A 24,543-nucleotide genomic window follows, 5' to 3' on the forward strand; every position below is an offset into this window, starting at 1 on the left:
AGCTGTGGCCCGTTAATAGTAGCGAGGTCAGTACGTTTATGTCCAGAAGCCATTTTCCCCACTGCTCCATTTAATTTGTACATGTAACCGTAAATTATAGAACGATGCGGTGCCGTTATGCTTTGAGTAAAAAATATCTTGTTTTGATACAAGTGAACATCTCAAATTAAATAAAAAATTAGACTCGTGTTAAGTAAATCTCTGGAGGGATGAAGAAGAAGAAAGAATTTCCATCTACATCTATATTTAACAGCGCCTTGGGGCATGGAAACAGTACACTGACAATGCAGTTATGATCAAACAGTTATTTTCAGGTTAGAATGGATTATTTTAAGATTAAGAAGTAGTTTGCCCAAAAATAAATGTTCTGTCATTATTTACTCACCCCAGTGTTGTTCCAATTTCTATTTTCTGCACACAAAAGGAGAAATATATATGAAAATGCCACTGAACTTAGGCTTTTAAATTTTAAAAAGGATGCCAAAGCATCATAAAAGAAATATAAAAGTGATCCACACGCACTACATTCCAAGTTTTCTGTCGAAGTTACCTGACGGCTTTGTGTGAGAAACATTACTCACTGAATCCGAAAACTGAAACCCATTTCTCTCTTTAGGATGTTTACGAAATTCATAAAAGTAGCAGCATTATCTGGTACATAAAACAAACAAAAAAAAAATTAAAATAGACATTGTTTTGAGTCAAATTACATAATGAAACAATTAATCCAATTACAGCCTGGATTAATTTAGTTCTTAAATTTAACTTATTGACTTGATTTGTTCACAGCTCTTTACAGCCCACATGGAGGGGTAAACAGCAAATAACAACTTAAATTTCAGTCTGTCTGTCACCCAAAGCTTATGTATTACTTCAGAAGACTTAAAACATAGTGTACAAGTCATATGGACCACTTATTTAATACTCTTATGATGTCTTTGCATACAACTTTAATTTTATGAAGCTACAAGTATCGTTTTTGGTGCATGCACATACCACATTGCGGTACTGTGGTGAATGCGTGTCAGAGACTGTCACGGAAGAGAAGAAATTGTTGAATAAAGTAGTTATTTTTGTTTTCTTTGTGCACAAAAAGTATTTCCATAACTTCATAAAATTACGGTTGAACAAGTGATGTCCTTACTACTTTGCTGCGACTTGAACATGGTAGTTGCTCTCTATGCAGGGTCAGAAAACTCTCGGATTTTAATCAAAAATATCTTAATTTGTGTTCCGAAGATGAACAAAGGTCTTTCAGGATTGGAACGACATGAAGGTGAGTAATTAATAATAGAATTTTCATTTTTTGGGTGAACTATCCCTTTAAGTTTAAAGGCCTCAGTTCCATTCTTTGTAACTTCCTTTTGTGTTCTTCAGAAAAGTATGTAATTAAGGTTTGGAACAACATAGGAGCATTTAAATGATTGCAAAATGTTCATTTTTGGAAGAAATATTATTGTAGTAATATAAAGTGTCACTTTGCCACAATTCAATGGAAATGCAGCATTATGTCAAGACAAATTTGACACTGGTGACATTGGCGTGCAGCAAAGGATGCATCTGATCTGCATCACACTATCAGGATTACATAAAACACACAAGAAATTCAAAAAACATAACTGTCTCTATCACAACTGTAACTCATTTCTTCCTATACTCTCTCAGCACACGCTCAATAGGAGTTCTCACTCCGCCTGTGAAAAACAAGTGACTGAATGACATCATCTCTGCGTGCTCTGTATTGACTCACATTGCAGTCCAGTAGATCTATACTGTCCAGGCTCTTGCTTCTGTGGATGCGGCCCTTGATCCTGCGCAGTGATGGTTTGCCCTGACTCGCGGCCGCAGCAGGTGGCGTCGCAGCAGAGGTAGCAGAGGCAGCAGGGGCATCTGAATCAGGTGGCACCCTGCGGTGGAGAGACATTAGCACATAATCATACGGCAAGCAGGGATCCTTAATGTCTACTCAGACCAGCTGCTACCTACATTAACACACTTTTATTCAAAGCGTCTCACTTTCAAGGTACTGTTCAAAAGTTTGGGGTATGCTGTTTTTAAAGAAATAGTAGTAATAGAAGTATTTTTAATTCAGTAAGGATGCATTCAGTTGATCAAAACTGACAGTAAAGAAATTTATAATGTTACAAACGATTTCAAAATAGTTAGCAGCACAACATTTTTCAACGTTAATAATAATAATGAGAACTGTTTCTACAAATCAGCATATTAGAATGATTTCCTAAGGATCATGTGACAGTGAAGACTGGAAGTAATGGCTGCTGAAAATTTTGCTTTGTCATTACATGAATACATTATATTATAAAGGCCTAGTTCCATTCTTTGTAACTTCCTTTTGTGTTCTTCAGAAAAGTATGTAATTAAGGTTTGGAACAACATAGGAGCATGTAGTTGTTAATTGCAATAATATTTCACAATATTACTTTTTACTGTGTTTTTTTATTACATAAATGCAGCCTTGACGTGCATAAGAGACTTTATTCAAAGATATTAAAAACATCTTTCAAACAGCAAACTTGTGAACAGTAATGCACATTTTATCAGTTCATACATTCTCAGGGAATCAAACCCTGAACTAATTTTTGAGCCAATGTACAGAAATTTATGAAAGCCCATTACAGTCACTGAATAAAAACTAAAAAAGGTCATTGTGACTTTTATCTCACAATTCAGATTTTTTTTTTAAATCGCAATTACAAGAATGTAATTGATATAAACCCACAATTCAGAACTTCTCGCAATTGAGAGTTTGTATCTCGCAATTTTGACTTTATAACTCACAATTGTGAGTTTATATCACAAAATTTTGAGAAAAAAGTCAGAATTGCAAGAGAAAAAGTCAGAATTGTGAGATATAAACCTGCAATTCAGAATTTCAGAGTTTATATCACGCAATTCTGACTTCATTTCTCAGAACTGCAAGTTTATATCTCATATCTCATAGCACAATTCTTTAAAAAAAAAAGTCAGAACAGCGAGTTTGTATCATGCAATTCTAAGAAGAACTCTGAGAAAAAAAGTTGCAATTACCCTTATATTTTTTTTATTTAGTGGCGTAAATTGCTGTAACAGAGTCCACTGAAGCAGGGTGAAATAGAACCCATGTGCAACAGAACCCATGTTTAATAATTTCCAAAACTGGGCAAATACATAAAGACATGGTATGGCTTAGCATGGCAAAACATGAACCAAACACGGAACAAACTCACAAACAGTGGTTACACAAATCAATACTCGACAAGAGACAATGGAAACATGAGGGCTATAAATGCTAAACAATACAGGTCACATGACACATGAAACCAACCAATGGGAAATAAGACACACAACTTAGACAACCAATCACAACATGACACATACACAGAATAACATAAGGATACAGGAAGCACATGACAAACCAGGAAACAGGACTAAACTACAGAACATATGAAACTTAAACTAGAAATGAGACCCAAAACCATGTTACACAGGCTTCCATAGGTTAGTAACAAGTTAATTAGTATAGAGTTAGTTTAAGGCAAGCACTAGTAAATTCATAAGATTTTACAGGGTAAATTAGGGACATCTTGTGCAATTTACTTGATGAAGCAAGAAATACAAATCAAATCAGAGCTTAGGTGTCATCACTCGTCCCTGATTACCCTAATCCAACTAAAGCAAAGCTTATCATAAAAGGGTCTTACGTAACTCTACACTCACCACTAGGATAGACTGACTGTTTTTGGTTAAGATTAGACTTTGTATAATGTGCATGCATCAAAGATTTGAGAAACGTTTCTCTCACTTACACCCATATGGATCTCTGTTCTCTCACAGGAGGTGTCTGCTAGCGTGAATTAGTGCAAGGAGCAATTAAACCCTCGGGATATATTGGCTATGATAGCTTTAATGCGCTCATAAAAATCGCTGTCTCCATAATTAGAGGTGCTTTCTAAGGCAAGCATCACTGTTACTATTGCTCACATTTACGGTAAAGGATTTAAACAACCCCTAACCCTAAGTATTTCATTTTGGTGCGTGAAGGCATCTGGCACAGTTTGTGCTCAGAATATGAATGAATACTATCCCAAATCATGCATGAGGAGGAGTGTGCTATTACGTTTCAGTGATCAGAAATCTGTATCTAGAGACCAAAATATCACAGAGAATGAGAATACTAATTCTCTCCCCCCATTTTTCTCTGTTTGGGCCAAATCCTTAGGGCTACTGTAAGCAGGTGATCCTTAGGGAAAGGCCAGAGGGGGATTTGTTTTAGTCCTGTCACTGGGTGATTTATGTAACCCCAGTGGCCTTTAGGAATAAGTATCACCTTCCAGTTTGATTTTCCTGCTGCTGTCTCTTGTCAAACTGAAGAGACAAGAGAGTCTGAAGTGCACACCCACAGTGACAACAGCAGAATCCCATTATGAAATCTTTAAAATCGAATAAGCTCAGAGTACAGCGTTGAGGATACATGTTGTACAGGAGTCTTTTGGTGCCTTGCAGAAAAATAAAAATATTTGCTTTAATCCTAGTTATGCAATTGACTAATGTTTTAGCTTGAGTTTCAAATAAATTAATTAATTAATTAATATTTATCTTCCACTATGTAATGACAAATAAAATAAAATAAAATAAATATTGGCTTTCCATTATTTAATGGCACACTGCATCAATTTTATTAAAATAAAATGTAAAAAATAAATAAAATAAATAAATAAATAAATAAATAATCAGATTTATGAGTAAGTGATTAATTAGTTTTTTTGTTCGATGAAACACATAAAAAAAATAAAAATAAAATAAAATAAAATACGCATCTGTTTGGCTAGCTTAATGGCACGCTGCATAAATTAAATTAAAATAAAATAAAATATAAAAAAATAAACTAAATAAATCATCAGATTATTGAGCATGTGATTAATTGGTATTTTTTTATGACACACGTAAAATAAAATAAAACAAAATAAAGAAATAAATAAAATAAAAACAGAAAAATAAAATAAAATCCATGGTCCTGACAGTACAATTTTAGAACACGACATATTACAACAGTACAATATTACAAAATATTTTGTATATTTTTGTTCAATCGTTCACATAGACTGCTGTTCCATTATTTACATTTTTGGTAACATTTTAGTATAGGCACCAATTCACACTGTTAACTAGCTACTTATTAGCATGCATATTACTAGCATATTGGCTGTTTATTAGTACTAATAAAGCACCTATTCTGCATGACCATATTCTACATCCCTAATCCTACCCAATACCTAAACTTAACAACTACTTTTAACAACTACTTTTTTTTCTTAACTGCTATTAAGAAGCAGCAAATCAGAGTTTATTGAGGCAAAAATAGTAGTTAATGGTTTGTTAATAGCGAGAACTGGAGCTTACAATAAAGTGTGACCACATTTTTTACCCACCTGTCCCTAAACAGCATGTAAAAATAAAATAAAATGTGTTTGGTAACTGAACATGTGGGTCAGATATTTTATTCTTGTTTAAGAGGGTATTTTCAAACAGAAAAACCCAAGGCTAAACCAAACAAACAGGCCACTGCAATTGTGAATTTTTAGGATGTATCTTCTCCATAGCCAGTTTCTGTCCCCAAAGGGTAGACAGGCTGAGTGACAGTGGCCCTTCTGTTCACTTCCTCTCATTTTTACATGGTGGTCAGGCTGATACACGTGCTCTTTCGCTCCCTGGCAGAACACACTCCACAATTCATTCCCCAAACCGGAGAGCAGTCTGGCCAAAGTGAGAGCCTTGGATCCCATTTGCTGCTGTGAATCCCTCTGATTGGCAGGCAGAGCACCAGAGCTGGGCTTCTCTCCTGTGACCTCCACACTGCCCACGGTCCCTAGAGGATTTGCACTAAACCCAAGAGCACCACATTCAATCTGGACAGGCTTCTGTTGCCACCAAGCTCACTCTCTCCCTTTTCTCATCTCTCTCTCTCTCTCTCTCTCTCTCTCTCTCTCTGCTCTGTTATTCTGGGGACTCATTCACACACTGTACTAAGCAGAAGCTTAAACCCTCTGCAGTACAAGAGTGGAATAATTTAACTACAACTCATAATGGATTCACATAACACAAGTAATAAGTGTTTACCTCAGGAAAAAAATGTTTCTCTACTTTAATACATAAAATATTTACATAATTCATTTAAATAATTCATTTTGGAAATATGTTGTCTTAATATCATGCTTACTACTTGGAGGTCCCCGGCATTAAAAAGTTTGAAAAGCCCTCGGTTTACAAAAACTCAGAATAACATGGAAAAGAAACCTTTTATCGCTTGTTGCTTTATCATGTCTGGTTAAACAAGGTGTAAAGTAAAACAAGGCCACAGAGAGCAGGTCCCCAAACAGGAGTAGAGAAAAAAACACTATAAAATACTGATCATTTATCACACTCTTTGGGTCTCTAGCATTACTGTGTAAAGTGAAAAATGTATAAGCTGCAGCTAATTTCAGACCAGGAAAATATTACATGCTGTAGTGTCCCTTCCTTGGCCCTTAAGAGTAATGCGCTAAAATATTAAGCAGTCTGCCCTGTTTATTCACCCCTCTCAACTTCACAACAAACAAGAGCATTTTCTTCAAAAGGAAAACACTCCTTACGACTCCTCTAAGAGGTGAGCTTCATGAATGTTACATGAAGTCTTGCCTAGAAATAGCAATTCTTCCAGCTCACTGTGAGTGTTTTAAGAGGTCACTGGCACTGGGAGATCTGACAACCACTGATTACTGTACCACACATGTATATATTCATTTATGAATTTCTAAACACGCAGCAGTGTTTCGTTATTAAATGAAATCACATTTTGAAAAAAATGAGTACACCAGTGATTCAGTGACCCATTAATACCGACAGTCACTTGCTTCTGAATAAATCAACCATTTAAAATAATGGGTTTTACAAATGACTTAACACCTCACTCATTAAAGTGGAAGTCCAGTTCCAAAACAAAGATTGCCTTTCTCTCCCTGAACTCTGTGTATTCTGGTTCAAGACGGTTAGGGTATGTCGAAAAACTCCAATCATATTTTCTCCCTCAACTTCAAAAATCATTTCAAAATCATCCAACATCACTGCAGATGTATCGACCCAGTCTTTGCAATGTGAACATGCAAAGAAGATCAAACATCCTTAACAAAAAAGGTAAAACAGTGATATAGGACGATTTCGAAGTTGAGGGAGAACATGAGATGGGAGTTTTTCGACATACCCTAACTGTCCTGAACCGGAACAAAAACAGTCCAAGCAGAGTAAGACAAGGCGAGCACTTGGCATTAAAAAGTATATAAATTGTATTCTTTTTATTAAAATAACCGATCGTTACACTACATAAGACCCTTCTTTCTCAGCTGCGATCATTTACAATCACATTTGGGATCGTTTGAAACCGCATTTAAACTGCATTTTGGAATTTCAAAATCGGGGCACCATACCAGACCATTATATGGAGAAAAATGCTGAAATATTTTCCTCAAAAAACAATTTCTTTACGACTGAAGAAAGAAAGACATGAACATCTTGGATAACAAGGGGGTCAGTAAATTATTTGTAAATTGTTGTTCTGGAAGTGGACTTCTCCTTTAAGACAGTGACTTGCCGCCAATCTGATTTTTTTTTTTTTTTTTTTTTCAGTTAAACTATTTTATATTTCAGTGCTCAATTTTTTAAACCAATTAATGCCCATTTAAAAGCCATTTATCTCAGCATAATTTATGTAATTTTAATTGCGTAAATGCATTCATGCTATCTCTGAACAGTCTGTGTAATTATACTGAAATAAATGTTCTTTTTCTACAGCTACTTTTTTTGAAAAGTCTATTAAATTTGACTTTTAAAATTCACTTTTACTTGTTGTTTGTGTTTGTGTGTGTGTACACAGCCACCCTATAAATGACAAAAATCCACCCAGTGCTTTTTTTTAAAAATCCATATAAGTCATAACTCCTTTCAAATCAGGCCATTCTCGGATTCTTGGCTGTGTGACGTCACACAGACCAACGCCGCTTCCACAATAGTTGACTGACACAACCGTCTTACCTTAGACCCGCCCTAAGAGTGCTGTGAACTGTCTGCCATTGTTTTGACGCCAGTGCAGGAGTAAACAAGAACGCCTCTGACTGAGCGAATGAGGTGTTCTGTTGTTGGATGTAATAATGAACATAGCAGTCGTCATTTACTCCCAACATCTGAGCTGCTGAGATGCAGAGGATTAACGTTACTTTAGTTTTTGAAGGGAATGTGCCTTGCAATGTACATAAATGTGTCTATGTTTATGCAAATCATTTCTGATCCAGTATAAGGGGTTTTTATGAATCTTTGCTAATCGCCTTTCCTAATAATGTGCTAGTTAGCTAGTTTCACAGCTAAATGTGGCTAAATTTTTACAGTCTGCTCATCATCCCACCGAAGAGAGGGGCGGGGTGAGCAGAGCTCATTAGCATTTAAAGCAACATGCAACAAAACAGCTTGCTGTGAACAGGGCTGATTTTGACAAGGTAAAAAGGGTGTTGTTTTTTAACCAATGTATGTTATAGACTTTTCATTAAGATCCTAAACAATCATATCAACTTGTGGAAAATGGGCAACCGATGACCCCTTTAACAAAAAAATGAATGGTTTAGATTCAGATAAATCTATATATAATTAGATTAACAACATATTTAAAAGGGTCATGAACTGAGAAATCAAAATTCCCTTGATCTTTTCACATATATGATGTCATTGTACTATAAAAACATCCTGTAAGTTTCAAAACTCAAAACTGTCTTGTTAATCTAAAAACAGCATATATTGAAGCCAATCTGCCAAAACGACAGGTTGTGGAATGTGCCATTTTATGACATAATAGTGTGTCTAAACACCGCCTCTGCAATAGAAAATCAATGCCTGCTTCTACATCACTGTTTAGCCCCGCCCACCAATTAATGCATGTAGAAGGCTAGGTAAATAACGAGAGAGGCAAACGCAGGTCTACGAAGAAACCAAACAATAAAGATGGCTCCGAAGACAACAAGATGCTGTGCAGTGCCAAGTTGTGGAAAAATAATCTTATCTGATTCCAACATTAGTAAAGAGTGAGTTAACTTAATGAACTTTAATGTAAGTTCCAGACCACATCAGTCAGAACTTGGTCCTTTGTTCACTTCATTTTACAGCGGATTTGTTTACAAACAAGCCACAATTCAGAGCAGGATTTTCAGAAAGACTGAAACTAAAAGATGATACTGTGCTGACTACATTGGATCCGACAGTAATGTCACAAGTGTGAGTAACTGTTTTTATTATGTGGTCACTATTGCTTTGTCTGTTATTACAGATCGTTTCATATATACCGAGTATTTATGCATTTTAACCTAAATTACAAGAGCATCCATCTATGAAGGATGTAGGCTGTCAAACATACACAACTGTTAGCCAATCATAGCAGTGGGTGTTTACAATCCGCCTATTCAAACAGAGTGTTTAGATGAGGGGGTCAAAACAGGACAGAAAATAACCTATTACTTCTAAATTATGGTGTTTTTGATGTGAAAATTTTGATGACATTATAAGTGGACCTCAGAGAACAGTACAAAATAATAAAAGGCAGTTCGTGACCCCTTTAAAGAAATAACATTTAAAAAAAAGGAAGTAAAGGAAGAAATACATTCTAACATGAATCAACACAAGACGGTTAGCAATATATTGATAGAGAATCACATTTATAGTCATCTATGGTAAAATAGCCCACTGCCATGTATGTGTGATAACTCATGCCACACTCAGCATGCTCCAACAAAGGTGATGTGCTCGTGTGAAGGTTCAGCGTAAACAGATAGCCCAGCAAGGCCACGCCGTATGACATTGCATGGTCGGAAGAGCTGAGACCTTGTGCCGATGTAGATCCATTACTCAGTTCAGTGATTGTGACACTACCTTGTTAGGATACATTCATTCAATAGGATGCCAAGGTGAGGGCAAGGAGCTTTGATGTATTCGTATCAGTGATGTACACAGCACCTGATATGATGAGCGAATATAAGACGGGGCTTGGGTGTGTGCTGATTGCAAGCTGGGATAGTTTTAAGGCTAAACTGCATGACTAAGAGAAGAGAGTGTCCTGAGGATACTACCAGTCATCAGATCCTTCTCAGATGAAAGCAGACAAGTGAGACTCACTCTGAGGGACGTGCTTTGACCAAGACCAGCTTCATTTCCAAACTCTATTCATGTTCAAAGAGCACAGACTAAAATTTTTATTTAATAAATTCTTAACAAATAACATTTTTCAAAATATATTTTACTATATTTAAAGGGGACATCGGATGGCCATTTTCCAGAATTTGGTACACTCTAAAAAATGCTGGCTTTTTTTTTTTTTTTTTTTAACCCAAATGCTAGGTTAATTTTATTGGATTATTTTTAATATTTTTACCAAGGTGCTGGGTTATTTTTTAACCCCAATGCTGGGTTCAACTTCTTGGATTATTTTATTGCATTATTTGTAACATTTTTCAGTTTTTCTGTAACTAAGTTGCTGGGTCATTTTTATTTTTTTCTACCCAACCGCTGGGTTGAGCCCGTCTCTGACGAAACAACCCAATTGCTGAGTTACAGTCAGTCAGAGCACTGGCTTTTTGAATCCTCTACAGGAGAGACCGGTTCTCAGCCCTGTCAATTTGCACTTTTTCAGTGAAATAAAGGTTTGTATACATTTTATTTAATTTATAAAGTCTTTACTGCGCAATAAATTGTATTATTTTACACAACGCAACATAAGGACGAGATGTCAGTCAGCTGCGTCAGAAGCAGTTGTTTCGCAGGATGGAAACACCTTTCGTCTTGCATAAAATACATGGATTAATCTTAAAATATGTTCTCTGATGTCAGTACTGTTTGTTTATGGACAGTTTTTGGAGTCTTTCAGATACGAGCGAAACGCAAGGCTGTGGTCTGAAGTTTGCAGTTAACCCAATAAACAAATTAGCGCAATTTCTGGAAAAAATCGATTGTAGAGAACAGTTGAATACACATAAATTAAAATTATACTTTTAAATGTAACATTTTTATGTATAAAATGCTTGTTAAATGAGTTTAAATATATTCACCCAAATAAATTCAGTTTGTCTTGTATTTTGTTCATTTGTTTTTGCTGTTCATTTTGTTCATCTTTTGATTATTGCTGTTGACTCTAGTAATTCTGTGTGTGTTTTCATAAGCTCCATTCCATTTTAAATCAGCAATATAATTTTTAAACAATAGTTGACTTGAATAAAATAACTCAGCATATTTGGTAAAACCATTTAACCCAACCAGCTGGGTTGCCAAATAACCCAAGTTTTTACCTTGGTAGTTGTGTCCACACACTGCTAAGACACATTTATATGCAAACAGGATGTAAAAGTGAATTTTGCATCCTATGTAAGTCTCCATGGGGGTCTGGTTTAAAGACATTTTCAAAATGTTTTGGATTTTACACAATGACCCTGCATTCAGGTTCAGTAACAAGGTGTTTCCAAACAGTCTCATGTGACATTATGCTCTATAGCCATTCCTGGCACGACGAGCTGGATGCTTTCTGCAGAGCAATCAAGTACAACTTACCAAAGACATCAAGGGTCAAACTAAATCTGCAAATGCATTCAAATTCTTAAAACTTGACACCTCAGTCTTTGGTGAATCTCCTTTAAGAGAAGCAACTCAAGTGGAGGAATCATCTGGGAACTTCTGCACAGAGTTCATGATGTAAACACAAAAGCAGAGACACAGACACAACACACGGCTTTAGTCTAAGTAGCCCTTCTGTAATGATTCCTCCTCTTCACCCGTCGTTCAGAGGTTAATCTGCAACACTGATCCCTGAATACCATTAACACTGCACAGGCCTGGACAAACAGGACAAGATGTCTTTCATCCTTATTTGCCTTTTCCTCTGCTTTCCTAAGATGACAGTGTAATCATAAAAACAAGATTTACACCACCAAAGAGTTTAAAAAGTCACAAGACTACAAAGCAAGAAATATTACGGCAAGTATAAAACTTTAAGCATGCGAAAATCTGTGTGTTTGTGTTGGTGGTCACATTGATGGGATAACTGTAAATAATCTTAGCAGTGGACCTTTGACATGAGATGACCAGGAGCAGAACAGGAAGCGACATGCTGATTAGGTGGGCCAGACAGCTTCGACAGATGGAAAGGGAGATTAGGGATATAGACGTGTATCAAACATGACAGTACAACGGTCACAGGCCCATGCTTAGTGTCTCCCACCCTCCACCCGTCCTGACTGCAAGAGAGACTACACAAACACGACCTGGCACGCGCACCTAGAGCAAAACACACATCTAGCCGCAAAGTCTTATTAAACAAAGGCGGCAAAATCATAAGGACAAACACTGCTGATACGGAGGAAAAAAAAATATTTTAAAATGTTGCCAGATTTGAAAAACTGTGCACAAGATTCAGACATGTACAATAGTCTGACTATAATCAAATTTCACAGTTCATGCAAATGTACGTAGTTTCTGTAGAACGTCTTGCATGATAGAGTCCTGCGGAACAGTGTTACAGAAACAGGACACTTTCTGCTGTTATGACTAAGCATTGTGTCAAACCCTCAGGTTGCAGCTTCAGCTTGGTGACCAACTGCATGTTGTTTTTATCCTGCAGGTCAATATGGTGAGTACTATGAGTCAGCCTGGCTGAAAGCAGATCTGACTCAAGGATCAGAGGGGTCACACTTGTACAGGCCAGCCCACAAGGAGCAGAAACTCTGAGGCCGTATGTTATCATCCCTCCCTGTGGGCAGGTTTTTTAAAGGAGTCATGAGTAAGAAGTTAAGGTACAGGTTTAAAGTCATAAAGTGGGACACATTTAGAGGACAGTGTTGTGTCGTAACACTAAACAGACTAAAATCCTGGCTAGAACCAAATGGCTAAAAGAGAGTAGAAAGAAAACTGTTTGGAAATGATTTTAAAGGAGTAGTTGACTTAAAAATGAATATAGACCTTAGTCAGCATAGACGCCACATTGAGTTTAAAAGGATTGTTGACTCAAAAATGAAAATCCTGTCGTTAATTACTCACCTTCATGTCGTTCCAAACTCATAAGACCTTCGTTCATCTTCAAAACACAAATTAAGATATTTTTGATGAAATCTGAGAGCTTTCTAAGCCAGCATAGACAGGAACGCAACTACTACATTCAAGGCCCAGAGAGGTAGTAAGAACAAAGCTACGAGAATACTTTTTGTGTGTCAAGAAAAAAGCTTTTGTAGCTTCGTAAAATTATGGTTGAACCACTGATGTCACATGGACTGTTTTATCGATGTCCTTACTACCTTCCAGGGCCTGGGAACAGTTCAGTTGCATTACGTTCAAAGATGAACAAAGGGCTTACACTTTTACTTCTATCCCTCACAGTCTCATTTACATTGCTAAGGCCTACTCAGTACATTTTTAGTAAATTTTTCATTTTTGGGTGAACTGGTCCTTTAACAAAGCAATTGCATTATGTCTCACTTCATTTGTAACTCTGGGCCATAAGACCAGTCATAAGGGTCAATTTTTTGAAATTGAGATTTATCTGTCAATAAATAAGCTCTGCGCTGTCCAAATGAAGTTCTTAGCAATGCACGTTATTAATCAGAAATTAAGTTCTGATGTATTTACGGTAAGACAATTTACAAAATATCTTTTTGGAACATGATCTTTACTTAATACCCTAATGATTTTTGGCATAAAAGAAAAAATGCTAATTTTGACCGACGTATTTTTGGCTACTGCTACAAATTTACCCGTATACCTATGACTGGTTTTGTGGTCCAGGATCACATTCAATGTTTTTGTGAGCACCATTTGTTTTATCCACTCTCCACATTTCCCGCTCTTTTTTATGCTTTACCCAATAAATTAATCCCTAATGTGATTACAGCGGCCACTAAACCAACTTACCGCCAACTTTAAGCAGAATCCCCCCCTACAACCCCTCAAACCCATAACCCTCCTTAAAAGACGCTCCACACGAGGAGGCTGTGGGGCGGCAGAGGAGCAAGAGCCGTAAGGCAGGGATGAGGCAGTCATGACTCAGTAAACCCAGTGTAATCTGTCCCCCACAGTGCCATAAAGCATCTAAAAGGAGATTACAATCTCAAGGCAGAGTGGAAAACGTGTGTCAAAAACAAACAGAGAAACACAGCTATTTTACCCTGACCACACATCTCTGAGTCAATGACAATGTTGAGGAGACCAAGAGCAATCAGTGTCAATCAGTGCTGAGATTTCCTCTCTAGCTAGTAAGTGAAGCTCAGTGCTGTCAGTTTTGACACTCTGAATCTCTTTTAAAATCCTTGTGCACGTTAAAAGTTGTTTCAGTCTGAGTCAATCAATAAAATGTACTCTTACAGTCCATCTGTAAAAATGTACTAGTCTGGGTTTTTTGATGTCAGACTAACAGACCTACAGTTGATTATGTGATTGCAGATTGGCTTCACTGTAAAAAAAAAAAGATTTTTCAAAGTTGTCATGTTTAATTCAATGTGTTACTTGCAATAATTTACTACCAATTTCTGAGTGAAAGTTGTTTCAGCACCAATTTTTTTTTCAGTGTATATGTGCAAAATGCACTAGAATTTCTCAACATTGCGCTTTTGCTTCAAAAGACAAGTGACATCACTCAATACACTGTTTGACTGAGTGTCTAAGAAGAAAACGTACTGTCGTAGTACAAGTACTTAAACTAGATCTACATTCATTGCTTAATATAAAAGGGGCTCAGGTTCAAACTCTGAAAAAAGTGATTTCTTGCTTTGGCGTTTCTGAAACACTTTTTTTGTACCTACAATAATCGTGCAATTATTAAAGACAAAAATATGTTTCTAGAAGTTGCAATTAAAATCCACTCTGCTTGGGGGTGTGATGCTTCTGGGTGAGTTCATGCATCATTAGGCAGGTGGGAGAACAATGGCTTGCAGGATGCAACAGACAGACATCTGGGAGGGTGCAATACAACGGTTGCCTCCCACTGTCAACACGTTCGGTTACCGTTCACACAGTATGAACAGGAAGCAGCGGAGAGCCAATAACCACAGGCTAGCTGGTTGGATGGATGCTTCCATCACGACAATAATGTAACATAATTCTGATGAAAAACCCACCCCCCTTATCAATGCACGTGACTGCTGTGCTGATGGGGAGGTGGGGGTGCCAACACACGACACACCCTTGTGAGCCTTCTGAGGGAACCACAAGTGATAACATAAAGGGTTTTTACACTTAAGATATTTTTTAAACATACACATCAAATACACACACATCTGCTTATAAAATGTAAAAATAAATACACATATATATAAAAAAAGAACAGATTAAATAAGTGCAGCATGAAAGAAATGCATTTGTATTCCAAATCTTCTCAGGATTCACCTCAATTCCTCAAACATTCATCAATTGAGTTCATTTACTCATTGCATTCCATAACATATTCAATTTTACTATCACCAAAATACTAAATGATAATGTGGGTTTGCATAACATACAAAATATGGCTAAGGCTGAATTCCGAGAAGCAGATGTGAGGTTCTGGTGCCAGCAGGTGTTCTGGTGGAACAGAAATTTTCTGACTGACCTTTGAAAATAATAAGCAAGTACAATAGAAAATATAAAGAAAATATAAAAAAGAGAGGTCTGTATTATTAACTCAATGATACACAGCTCCAACCTCCACTCAACCAGTGCACACAAATATCATTAAGATAATGAACACATGCCACCGTAAAATCAGAGGATGTGTATAATTTTGTTCTTTCATTTGGAAGAATGTTGCAAACGCACTGAGAGGTAATTGTTAAATGGATTTGAGTGGCTGCACCCATGTGATTAATAAGCTGTCTGAGTGCATTCAGTGTGAAGGCACTGGAGAATGAAAATTAAAACATAATCAAGCCCAATGCAAAGGGAAAAAACATTAGAAAATATTACATTATTTTTTGTATGTTTAGCATCTTGAACTTAACCATTCAGGCTCAACAGCTTTATTTTTAGGTCCATGTGTAAGCTTTTATTATACCAGGGAAGGACCGATTCAATCTATCACCAGTGAGCAAAAAAAAAGCGAGAAAGAGAGGGAGTTACATATCAACATATCAAAGAGACAAAAAAAAACTACAAACAAAAACAAAAAAAGGAAAAAGAGAGGAAAAACTCAAACAAAACTAAGCAAAACACCTCTAATTGTGCTGTCCAAGACTAAAATGCAACAGTTTCTCCATCTATTCTTCTGTCCATCTCTTTTTCCGTTCCTTTTTGCGTTCACAAGTCTGACAAAACCTCGGCGCACGTCACACTTCACTCTCCTCCCATTCCACACTCGCTCGCTCACTTCTCAAACTGTTCAGTTTCTACTCACCACAGCTGTCTCTTCGGAGGGATGCAGTCGTCTTTGTTGGAGGCTGTCACTCCCATGGCCATCTGCATCACTGTTATGTATTTCTGGTACTTCATATTGTCCAGCACTACCACCACGAAACCAACATAGGTGAGCTTGTGCGCGTCTATTCCCTGGCATCCGCCTGCGCCGGGTCCGCCTCGGTCACTTTCAGAGCGCCATTTCCAGTGCTGAGGGACTGACAAGGAAAACACTCCTCAAGAAGCGCGACAAAAGGTACCATGCCGCTAGGACCCATGTCTGCTGTGACCCTGTAATCTCATTAGTGCTCTGAATAGCCGGCTAATCCATTCAGTGTTGGTCAGGAGCGACACATTGTTTCTGCGCGCTCCTCGCGAAGCACTTTCTGTTCTGAAAACAATCAGAGAGAAACTCTGACAGAAACCAGCGGCAAGTGACAGCGGCTGAGCGTTTGTGTGTGAGGTAGGAGAGAGGAAAAGTGTGCATGTATATACGCACAAAAAAGAGAGAGACAAGGGAGAGGGAGGGAGAAAGAGAGAGAGAGAGACGCGCACATGCTCGGGAAGAGCAAGAGTGGGGGTGAGAAGCAACGAGCGAGAGAGACAGACAGCCAGAGAGCGTCTCTCAGATGGCACGGAAATAGATTTCAGAGTATCTAAACATAATGTCAGATGATTTACAAAGCATCTCGGTTCAACCAGCTCACTAAGAGATCTCAGTGCAACTCAGAGCAAAATTGTGCTTTCTGTGATTTGAGCTTTGTGACCGGTGTTTACTAATGGAAGAGGGGGATGGGAGACAGGAATAGGAGCGAGGGAGATGTGAAGAAGCGGAGAGAAGGCACAATGAATTTTTTAATCCCGAACACATGCACTGCACATAACCATCAGTAAATGGATACACAGATTAAGTATTGTTCATCCAAACGCACCAGGATGCAACAGTGCTATTTTAATCCATGTCAAAGCACCAAAAACCTAAACGAGCCACTGCGATGACTACCTGCTGACCTTCTTTTAGTCTCAATCTGCTTAAGTAACCCTCATCTGATACCGCAGAGGTCTAAAGGGCAGCTTGAACATTAGCTGCCTTAAAGTTAAACGACTGGCTTGATTAGAAAGGGCACTTCGCCTTCAGACAAAAGAACGTTTTTAGTCATATGCTTTCTAGGCAACCAGAACATACAATAGGATCAATTGTAAGTGCTTTTGATTTCCTAATTAAAGGAGAAGTCCACTTCCAGAACAACAATTTACAAATAATTTACTCACCCCCTTGTCATCTAAGATGTTCATGTCTTTCTGCCTTCAGTCGTGAAGAAATTATGTTTTTTGAGAAAAGCATTTTAGGATTTTTCTTCATATAATGGCCTTCAATTGTGCCCCCCGATTTTGAGCTTCCAAAATGCAGCTTCAAAGGGCTCTAAACAATCCCAGCCGAGGAAGACGGGTCTCATCTAGCAAACGATCAGACATTTTTTTCGTAAAATAAAAATTTATTTACTTTTTAAGCACAAAAGCTTGTGTAGCGCTAGCTTTGGGATGCACATTCACGACGCTACATACTATTGAATCACGTTGAAAGGTCACGCAGAACGTAGGCAGAACTACAGACTCAGTTTACAAAGCGAACCAGCAAAGACTAAAGAAGTGCAAGTAACCCAAATGCTGTTTACAAACAAAAAGGTACAACATTGTTGGGCGATTCTGAAGTTGTAGGAGAAAATAAGATGGAGTTTTTCACCATACTCTACCTTTTTGAACTGGAGGAGACAGATAATGAACTTGATGAAATTTTTATTTTTGTCGCTAGATAAGACCCTTCTTCCTCAGATGAGATCGTTTAGAGCCTTTTGAATTTGCATTTAAACTGCATTTTGGAAGTTTAAAATCGAGGCACCAATGAAGTCCATTATATGGAGAAAAATCTTGAAATGCTTTCCTCAAAAAACATCATTTCATGGGCCTGAACCAGTGTTCAATCTGAAGGACGCCCAGATCCTTAACCTTTAGACCTCTGAAGCACTAAATGAGATGGGGGATTGGGAGTGGGGGCTCTACACTTTAAAATGCATGTGATTAAGAAATGGAAAGTGAATTGAGTGATTAGCGAGTCCACTGTAATTGTGTAGAGACGCTCTTATTATTGAAGAAAGATTAATTGATTATTATTATGAACCTCTTGGGTGTACAGAACTATTGGCTGCTGTGTCAAACAATAAAAGGAATTTTGTGACTCAAAATAAATCAGTAATTGATCTTCTGTGTGCAGGAAATACCTCACCACAAGCTATACGGAGAAAAATGAAATGCGACCAGGCAGTGGTTTGAGAGCGCACCAGTGCCTCGGTCCCACAGGAGAGGCCATTAACCTTTTTGGGTTAAGCATGACTAAGAGAGATGCACTTCAGTGAGGTCAAACACCAGGACACACAGAGAAATATCACTGAGAGACCGCCTGAGAGATTTTTTTGCAGTACTTTTATATAAAAAGAAGCACACTAATATCTTTGCCTGGACTCTCAACACATTTATTTTCTAATAGACCTGACAGTAATACAAGCACTTTACCCCCCCAATTATGTACATTTAAACTATTGAACTGAGCTTACTAAGGAATCATATCAAGGCATACTAAATATAGCAACTACAATACTGTATGAGTCATACTGAAAGAAAAGTACAAGGCGTTAAGTACATCAGATATATATTTTAATGGAAAAAAGTTATTTAACAGAAATAATCTCTCTCTCTCTCTCTCTATACACACATATTTTCATTCACTGATATGAAGATGAAATATATATACTGTTTTATGTGGAAGTTTGGAAATCTGTAAAAATGTGAAGAATTTTAAAATGTATGCTATTTTTTTATTTATTACCTTTTATGTAAAATATCTTACCCTGAGTAAGATATTTTACATAAAAGATGTTTACATATAGTCCACAAGACCAAAAATAGAGCTGGGGGGTGAAAACTTTTTGAATTTAAAGATCAAGTAAATTGTACTTAATTTGTCTTCCGGGAAACATACAAGTATCTTCTGTTGCTTCTGAAGTGCAGTACTAAATGGGAAAAAATACAATAAATTTCAACAAAATAAGAAATTTGGACATCTTCATCCTGTTCAAAAGTTTTCACCCCCCTGATTCTTAATGCATCGTGTTTCCTTCTGGAGAATCAGTGAATGTTTGACCCTTTTTTAATAGTTGGGTTTGGGTCTCTCAATAGTTTGGGTCTCTCAGTTGTCCTCAGTGTGAAGAGATGGATTTCAAAACAATACAGTCACTGCTGGATTCAAATATGCAAAGATGCTGGAAAACTGAAGAATCTGCAGGACCTGGAGGATTTTTCTAAAGAACAGTGCTCATTTTAACTGTTCAGAACAAACAAGGGACTCATTAACAACCATCACAAAACAAAAAAAGTTGATGTAGATCATCCAGGTAACCACACACAGCATTACAAACCAAGGGTTCCCAAACTTTTAAAGGGTTATTTAATAATTTTTTGGTCTTTTTGGTCTTATTGACTATACGTAAACCTCTTTCATGTAAAACATCTTACTCAAGACAGTACTAAATACAAAATAACATGCATTTTGTATGATCTCTCTTTTTTGGTTAAAATTATTCATATTTTCACAGATTCTGCAAGGGGTTTCCAAACATTCACATAAAGCTGTAAGTATACAAAACGTAAACAAAGCAGCGCTTGCTTACTATTGTGAGTATCAGTTATGTTGATAACTTTCTTCATTTTAAGCGGCTCAAGTTATTATGAAAATATTCACATATGATTGGGTAACATCAGGTAGCATTAGAACAGTCTAATGCTACCTGACATCAGTCAGTTTGTGCCGTCTTCGTTTACTTACTCGTTTTTATCATTTTCGCTAATTCTCCGACACGACTTGTTCGCTAAACTAAGCATCCAATCAGAGATCTCACTCACGCTGACAGCAAACTGCTGCCAACGTAAGCCCAACGACAGGCGACGTCTGGATCACACCAAACAAACTGGCCCGACAGACGCTGCCTGATGGCCCGAAGTTGACCGACTGCCAACCGCCAACCGTTGGCTTGGTGTGTCCTCGTCTTTATTCTTCAGCTGGGATCGTGTAGAGCCGTTTGAAGCTGCACTAAAACTGCAATTTGGACCTTCAACCCGTTGGACACCATTGAAGTCCACTATATGGAGAAAAATCCTGGAATATTTTCCTCAAAAACCTTCATTTCTTTTCGACTGAAGAAAGAAAGACATGAACATCTTGGATGACATAGGGGTGAGTAAATGATCAGGAAATTTCTATTCTGGAAGGTAACTAATCCTTTACAGCTAAATAAAAAGAATTAAAAAATAAAGTTAATTGAAAATATTCATACTATAATTACAATATTATGAAGAGGTGTATTATAATTTTATATTTTACGAAAAAAAATGATAAAAAGGATAGTGGGAAGTCAGAGTGTAACTGCAGATAAAAATATTAATGTCTCTAATGCACTTGTTTTTGTCTTGTTTCTTCTGTCTCATGTCATCAAAAGCATGTAGAAATCACATGACCCAAAAGGCAAGTTTTTCTTGTTAGAACGTCCATCGTGATCAGAGAGCATAAAGGTCAGATAGAAAGTGGCATGTCAGCAACTTGCATGCCCTGAGGTCTCTAATAAAAGAAAGAAAATAGACTTTTCTGTCTCTTTTATTCCGTCCTCTGAGACACTTCAAATGAAGGCTTTAAAAATGGAGAACTGGATAATAGCTGTCCTGAGACAAGTAATATCTCCGAACAGTATGCATATAAACAAACACTCCATTCATATTTACCCATCTAAATGTGCAAAAAGTGCAGGGAAATTCAGATGAGTGTTCAAAAGCCATCGCAGGACATTTTTCGTTTACTAAATTTAGAAACAAAGTCTTGAAAATGCATGTTATGCTCCTCATCATCAGTTCAGTCTGTCTAATCCATTCTAATTACAATGATAAACACTGCATAATTCATGTAGCACTGTCCTTTTTGCAATACATAATTTATATATGTTTAATAAATTCGAGCACAGAGCTGACACTCGTGTCCCAGCCAATTATCATCTTTGCTAAAAGTGTGCAGGACTCTCTAAAGAACTACTTATACTTTATAATGTCATTTAAGAAAAGGTCAAACAATCTAAGTGACATCGTCTCATCCGGCATACCACGTTTTGGGTGTTTCCCATCTCATTTACACGCACAAATGCGTTTTAATGTGTTGGTCTTTCACCGGCAAGCAGGAGTCTGGCCTGCAGAAGTAGCCCAAGGTCAGGAGAGGTGGTTGGTAAACTCACACTCGCACAACAGCAGACAGCCACAGCAGGTTTTCCTATTAAAACCTCACACCTTTCCGTCACAGGTGACAGTGAGGTGCTTAACTGAGGAGATGGCGACTGGCATGCTGAGCAGAGGACACACATTGATTAAAGCTGGCATTTAAAAACTACTTGTCGTAGTTTGTCCCTGCTTTGAGGAGCACCGGATGGGTTTCAGATGGAGATTTCCCCCAGGGACACGGCGCATCTGAACGTGTTGATTATCCACGGCCATAAGTTACACCCTCAACTGGCCCGCGGACACAATTAATCACATGACCCACCGCCGCGAGATTAATTCTGAAGCCTTGGACTACAGCCCTTTCCATTCAATCACGGACGGAAATCTAACAGAGACGGCCAATAATACGAGCACACACAGAGACTAATGAGAAGATGAATGCTGCTACACAGGGAGAGAAAATCAAACAAACAAATAAACAGATGCCCTTATTAGGCAGATTTGGTTGAAGTCAGGCAAGTGCCGTCCACCAGCTGCTTGTTGTCACACCAGTTACTAGAGTAAAGGACCACTGTAACTCAACCCGCACATAACAACCCCCTCATAATCGCCATGACAACATGACGCCCGGTCATCACCATCACCCGCTCCCTCGGGGCATGAAAACTGTGGACTGAGACATTTAATACTAACATGCATATACACAGAAAAATACACTTAAGCATGGGAATCTTTCTACAAAAGACATGCTTATGCATCAGCTTTCATACATCCCTGAAAATGAGCACGCCATTTTGACAGCTGGCACGCTTGTAATATAAAATATGCACGACGTGATCTAAAATGCATGTAAACGAGCTTCCATTGGAATATACAACTTCCCGTTCTTCTTCCTTCTTTCACCTCAGTTCATCTCTGACACTACACTTTCCCACGCATGAGCCGATACCTCCAGAGGCATCAGAAAGTGTTCGGATTACGGAGGGGCTGACTGAGGTCGAGACCCTCTAGTTTCTGTCATAGCCTTTCTAGTAACTCTAAAAGCAGGTTGAGGGGGGTCAACGGACCGCTGCTGGTCATTAAAATTCACTGTTAGAGCAGAAAGTGCACACTGACTGAGACGGATTACTGGAAAGAAATATTAGAAAATATTAACTGCAATTAAAATAGATACTCACAGCGCTGTCTGCTCATATACATCACATCGCACGCTGAGGGTGTGGTTTAGCACAAAGGGAAAACAAATCCCAGTTCCTGTTGTTACCTATTCATTTCAGAAGGCAAAATGAAGAAAAACATACGCTAGATTTGGATATTTTTAGAAACAAACAAAAGAACCAAGAAACAATTATGCAGAAAAGCTGTTTTTTCCTAACTTAAATTAAATTAAAAATCCAGAACTGTATTTTTCTACAGTCAAACATTTGTATGTTTATGTTTTTTACCCAGGTGCTGGGTAGTTTTTCTGCACACTAAAAAATGCTGGGTTTATTTTATTTATTTATTTATTTTTTTTTTTTTTTACCTAAATGCTGGGTTCAGCTTGTTGGGTCACTTTATTGGGTTATTTTTTTAACATACTTTACCCAGGTGTGCTGCGTCATTTTAAATGGGTTATTAAATATTGGGTTATTTATATAATTTATAAAATCTTTACTGTGCTGTAAATTATATTATTTTGCACAACGCAAAATACAAGGATAAGATGTCAGTCAGTCGATTCTTTCACATGATGGAAACCTTTTGCCTTGCAGAACATAAATTGATTTTATTCATTATAATACTGAATTTTATTTAATTTGATGTTAAAATATTTTCTTTAATCTCAATACTGTTTTTTATGGTCAGGTTATGGAGTCAGTCACAGCAGCTTTTAGCTACGAGATAAACGCGAGACGGCGGTCTTGAGGTTTATATTTCCCCCGGCGAACAGCAGCCCATCACCGGCTTAGATTTCAGCAACACACCAGCACGAGAATTAGCACTATTTTGGTGAAAAGGGATTACAGAAATGGTTGAATACACTTATATTACAATGATACTTTTAAATGTTCCATTTTTTATTTCTAAAATGCTTGTTAAATGAGTTTATATGTATGTAATATTGTTAACTACGCTGTGTTCACCCAAATAAACTCAATTTGTCTTATATTTTGTCCATGGGTGTTCTTGCTTGATAATAAATGTTCACCTTTTGATTATTGCTGTTACCTCTATAATTCTGTGTGTGCTTTTTCATTTTCAGCCCATTTTAATCCAGCAATATAATCATTTTTAGACAATAGTTGACTTAAAACAAACCAGCATGTTGGGTAAAAACATTTAACCCAACCAGCTGGGTCAAAATAACCCAGAATATTTTCTGTCCAATATTTACCCTGTGCCGGGTTGCCAAATAACCCAAGCTGGGTTGATTTTAACCCAGCATTTTCTTAGAGTGTAAAAGCTATGATACATTTATTTTTCAGGAACTGTGGTGAAGAAAAAGTTCAAAAGAATAGCAATAATTACTCTAAAGGGGACACTGGATGGCTATTTTTCATAAGTTGGTATGATTCTTTAGGGTCTTCATGAAATTTCTGCACAATACTTTTAATGGTCATGCTAAAAACACCCCTTTTACCTTGTCAAAAACAGTTCTGTTTACAGCAAGCCATTTCAATGCATGTCTCTTTAAATGATAATGAGCTACTGTTCACTCCACCCCTCTCTTTCGTTTTTTGCATATTTGGTGGCGCGTTACCATCAAAAACAAAACTAATCCACTGTGTCCTTAGTGGCTCTGATGTTGGGAGAAAATGAAGACTGATAAAAATGGCG

General features: G+C 37.4%; 1 protein-coding gene and 1 long non-coding RNA gene across 16 annotated transcripts in view; one reads left to right on the forward strand and one right to left on the reverse strand.

The window, feature by feature from the left end:
* The window catches only part of tjp1a (tight junction protein 1a), a 125,466-nt gene extending 108,582 nt beyond the window's left edge, over positions 1-16,884 (reverse strand). For 10 of the 15 annotated variants that reach the window (XM_051115536.1, XM_051115533.1, XM_051115532.1 and 7 more), the window contains exons 1-2: positions 16,412-16,884; positions 1,751-1,907 (exon numbers count right to left, since the gene is read on the reverse strand). In XM_051115536.1, the coding sequence (XP_050971493.1) occupies positions 1,751-1,907; positions 16,412-16,506 (252 nt within the window). In that variant the 5' untranslated portion in view covers positions 16,507-16,884. The remainder of the gene's footprint in view (positions 1-1,750; positions 1,908-16,411) is intronic. The other 5 variants (XM_051115545.1, XM_051115543.1, XM_051115542.1 and 2 more) reach the window with 1 other exon arrangement.
* Positions 16,571-22,357, forward strand: LOC127168566 (uncharacterized). Its single transcript, XR_007828120.1, has 3 exons — positions 16,571-16,666; positions 18,683-20,698; positions 21,806-22,357. It is a non-coding gene; the product is annotated as an uncharacterized LOC127168566 (long non-coding RNA).
* Positions 22,358-24,543: the final 2,186 nt, after the last annotated feature.

Source organism: Labeo rohita, chromosome 7, assembly GCF_022985175.1.
Source record: "Labeo rohita strain BAU-BD-2019 chromosome 7, IGBB_LRoh.1.0, whole genome shotgun sequence".
Classification (NCBI taxonomy): Eukaryota; Metazoa; Chordata; class Actinopteri; order Cypriniformes; family Cyprinidae; genus Labeo; species Labeo rohita.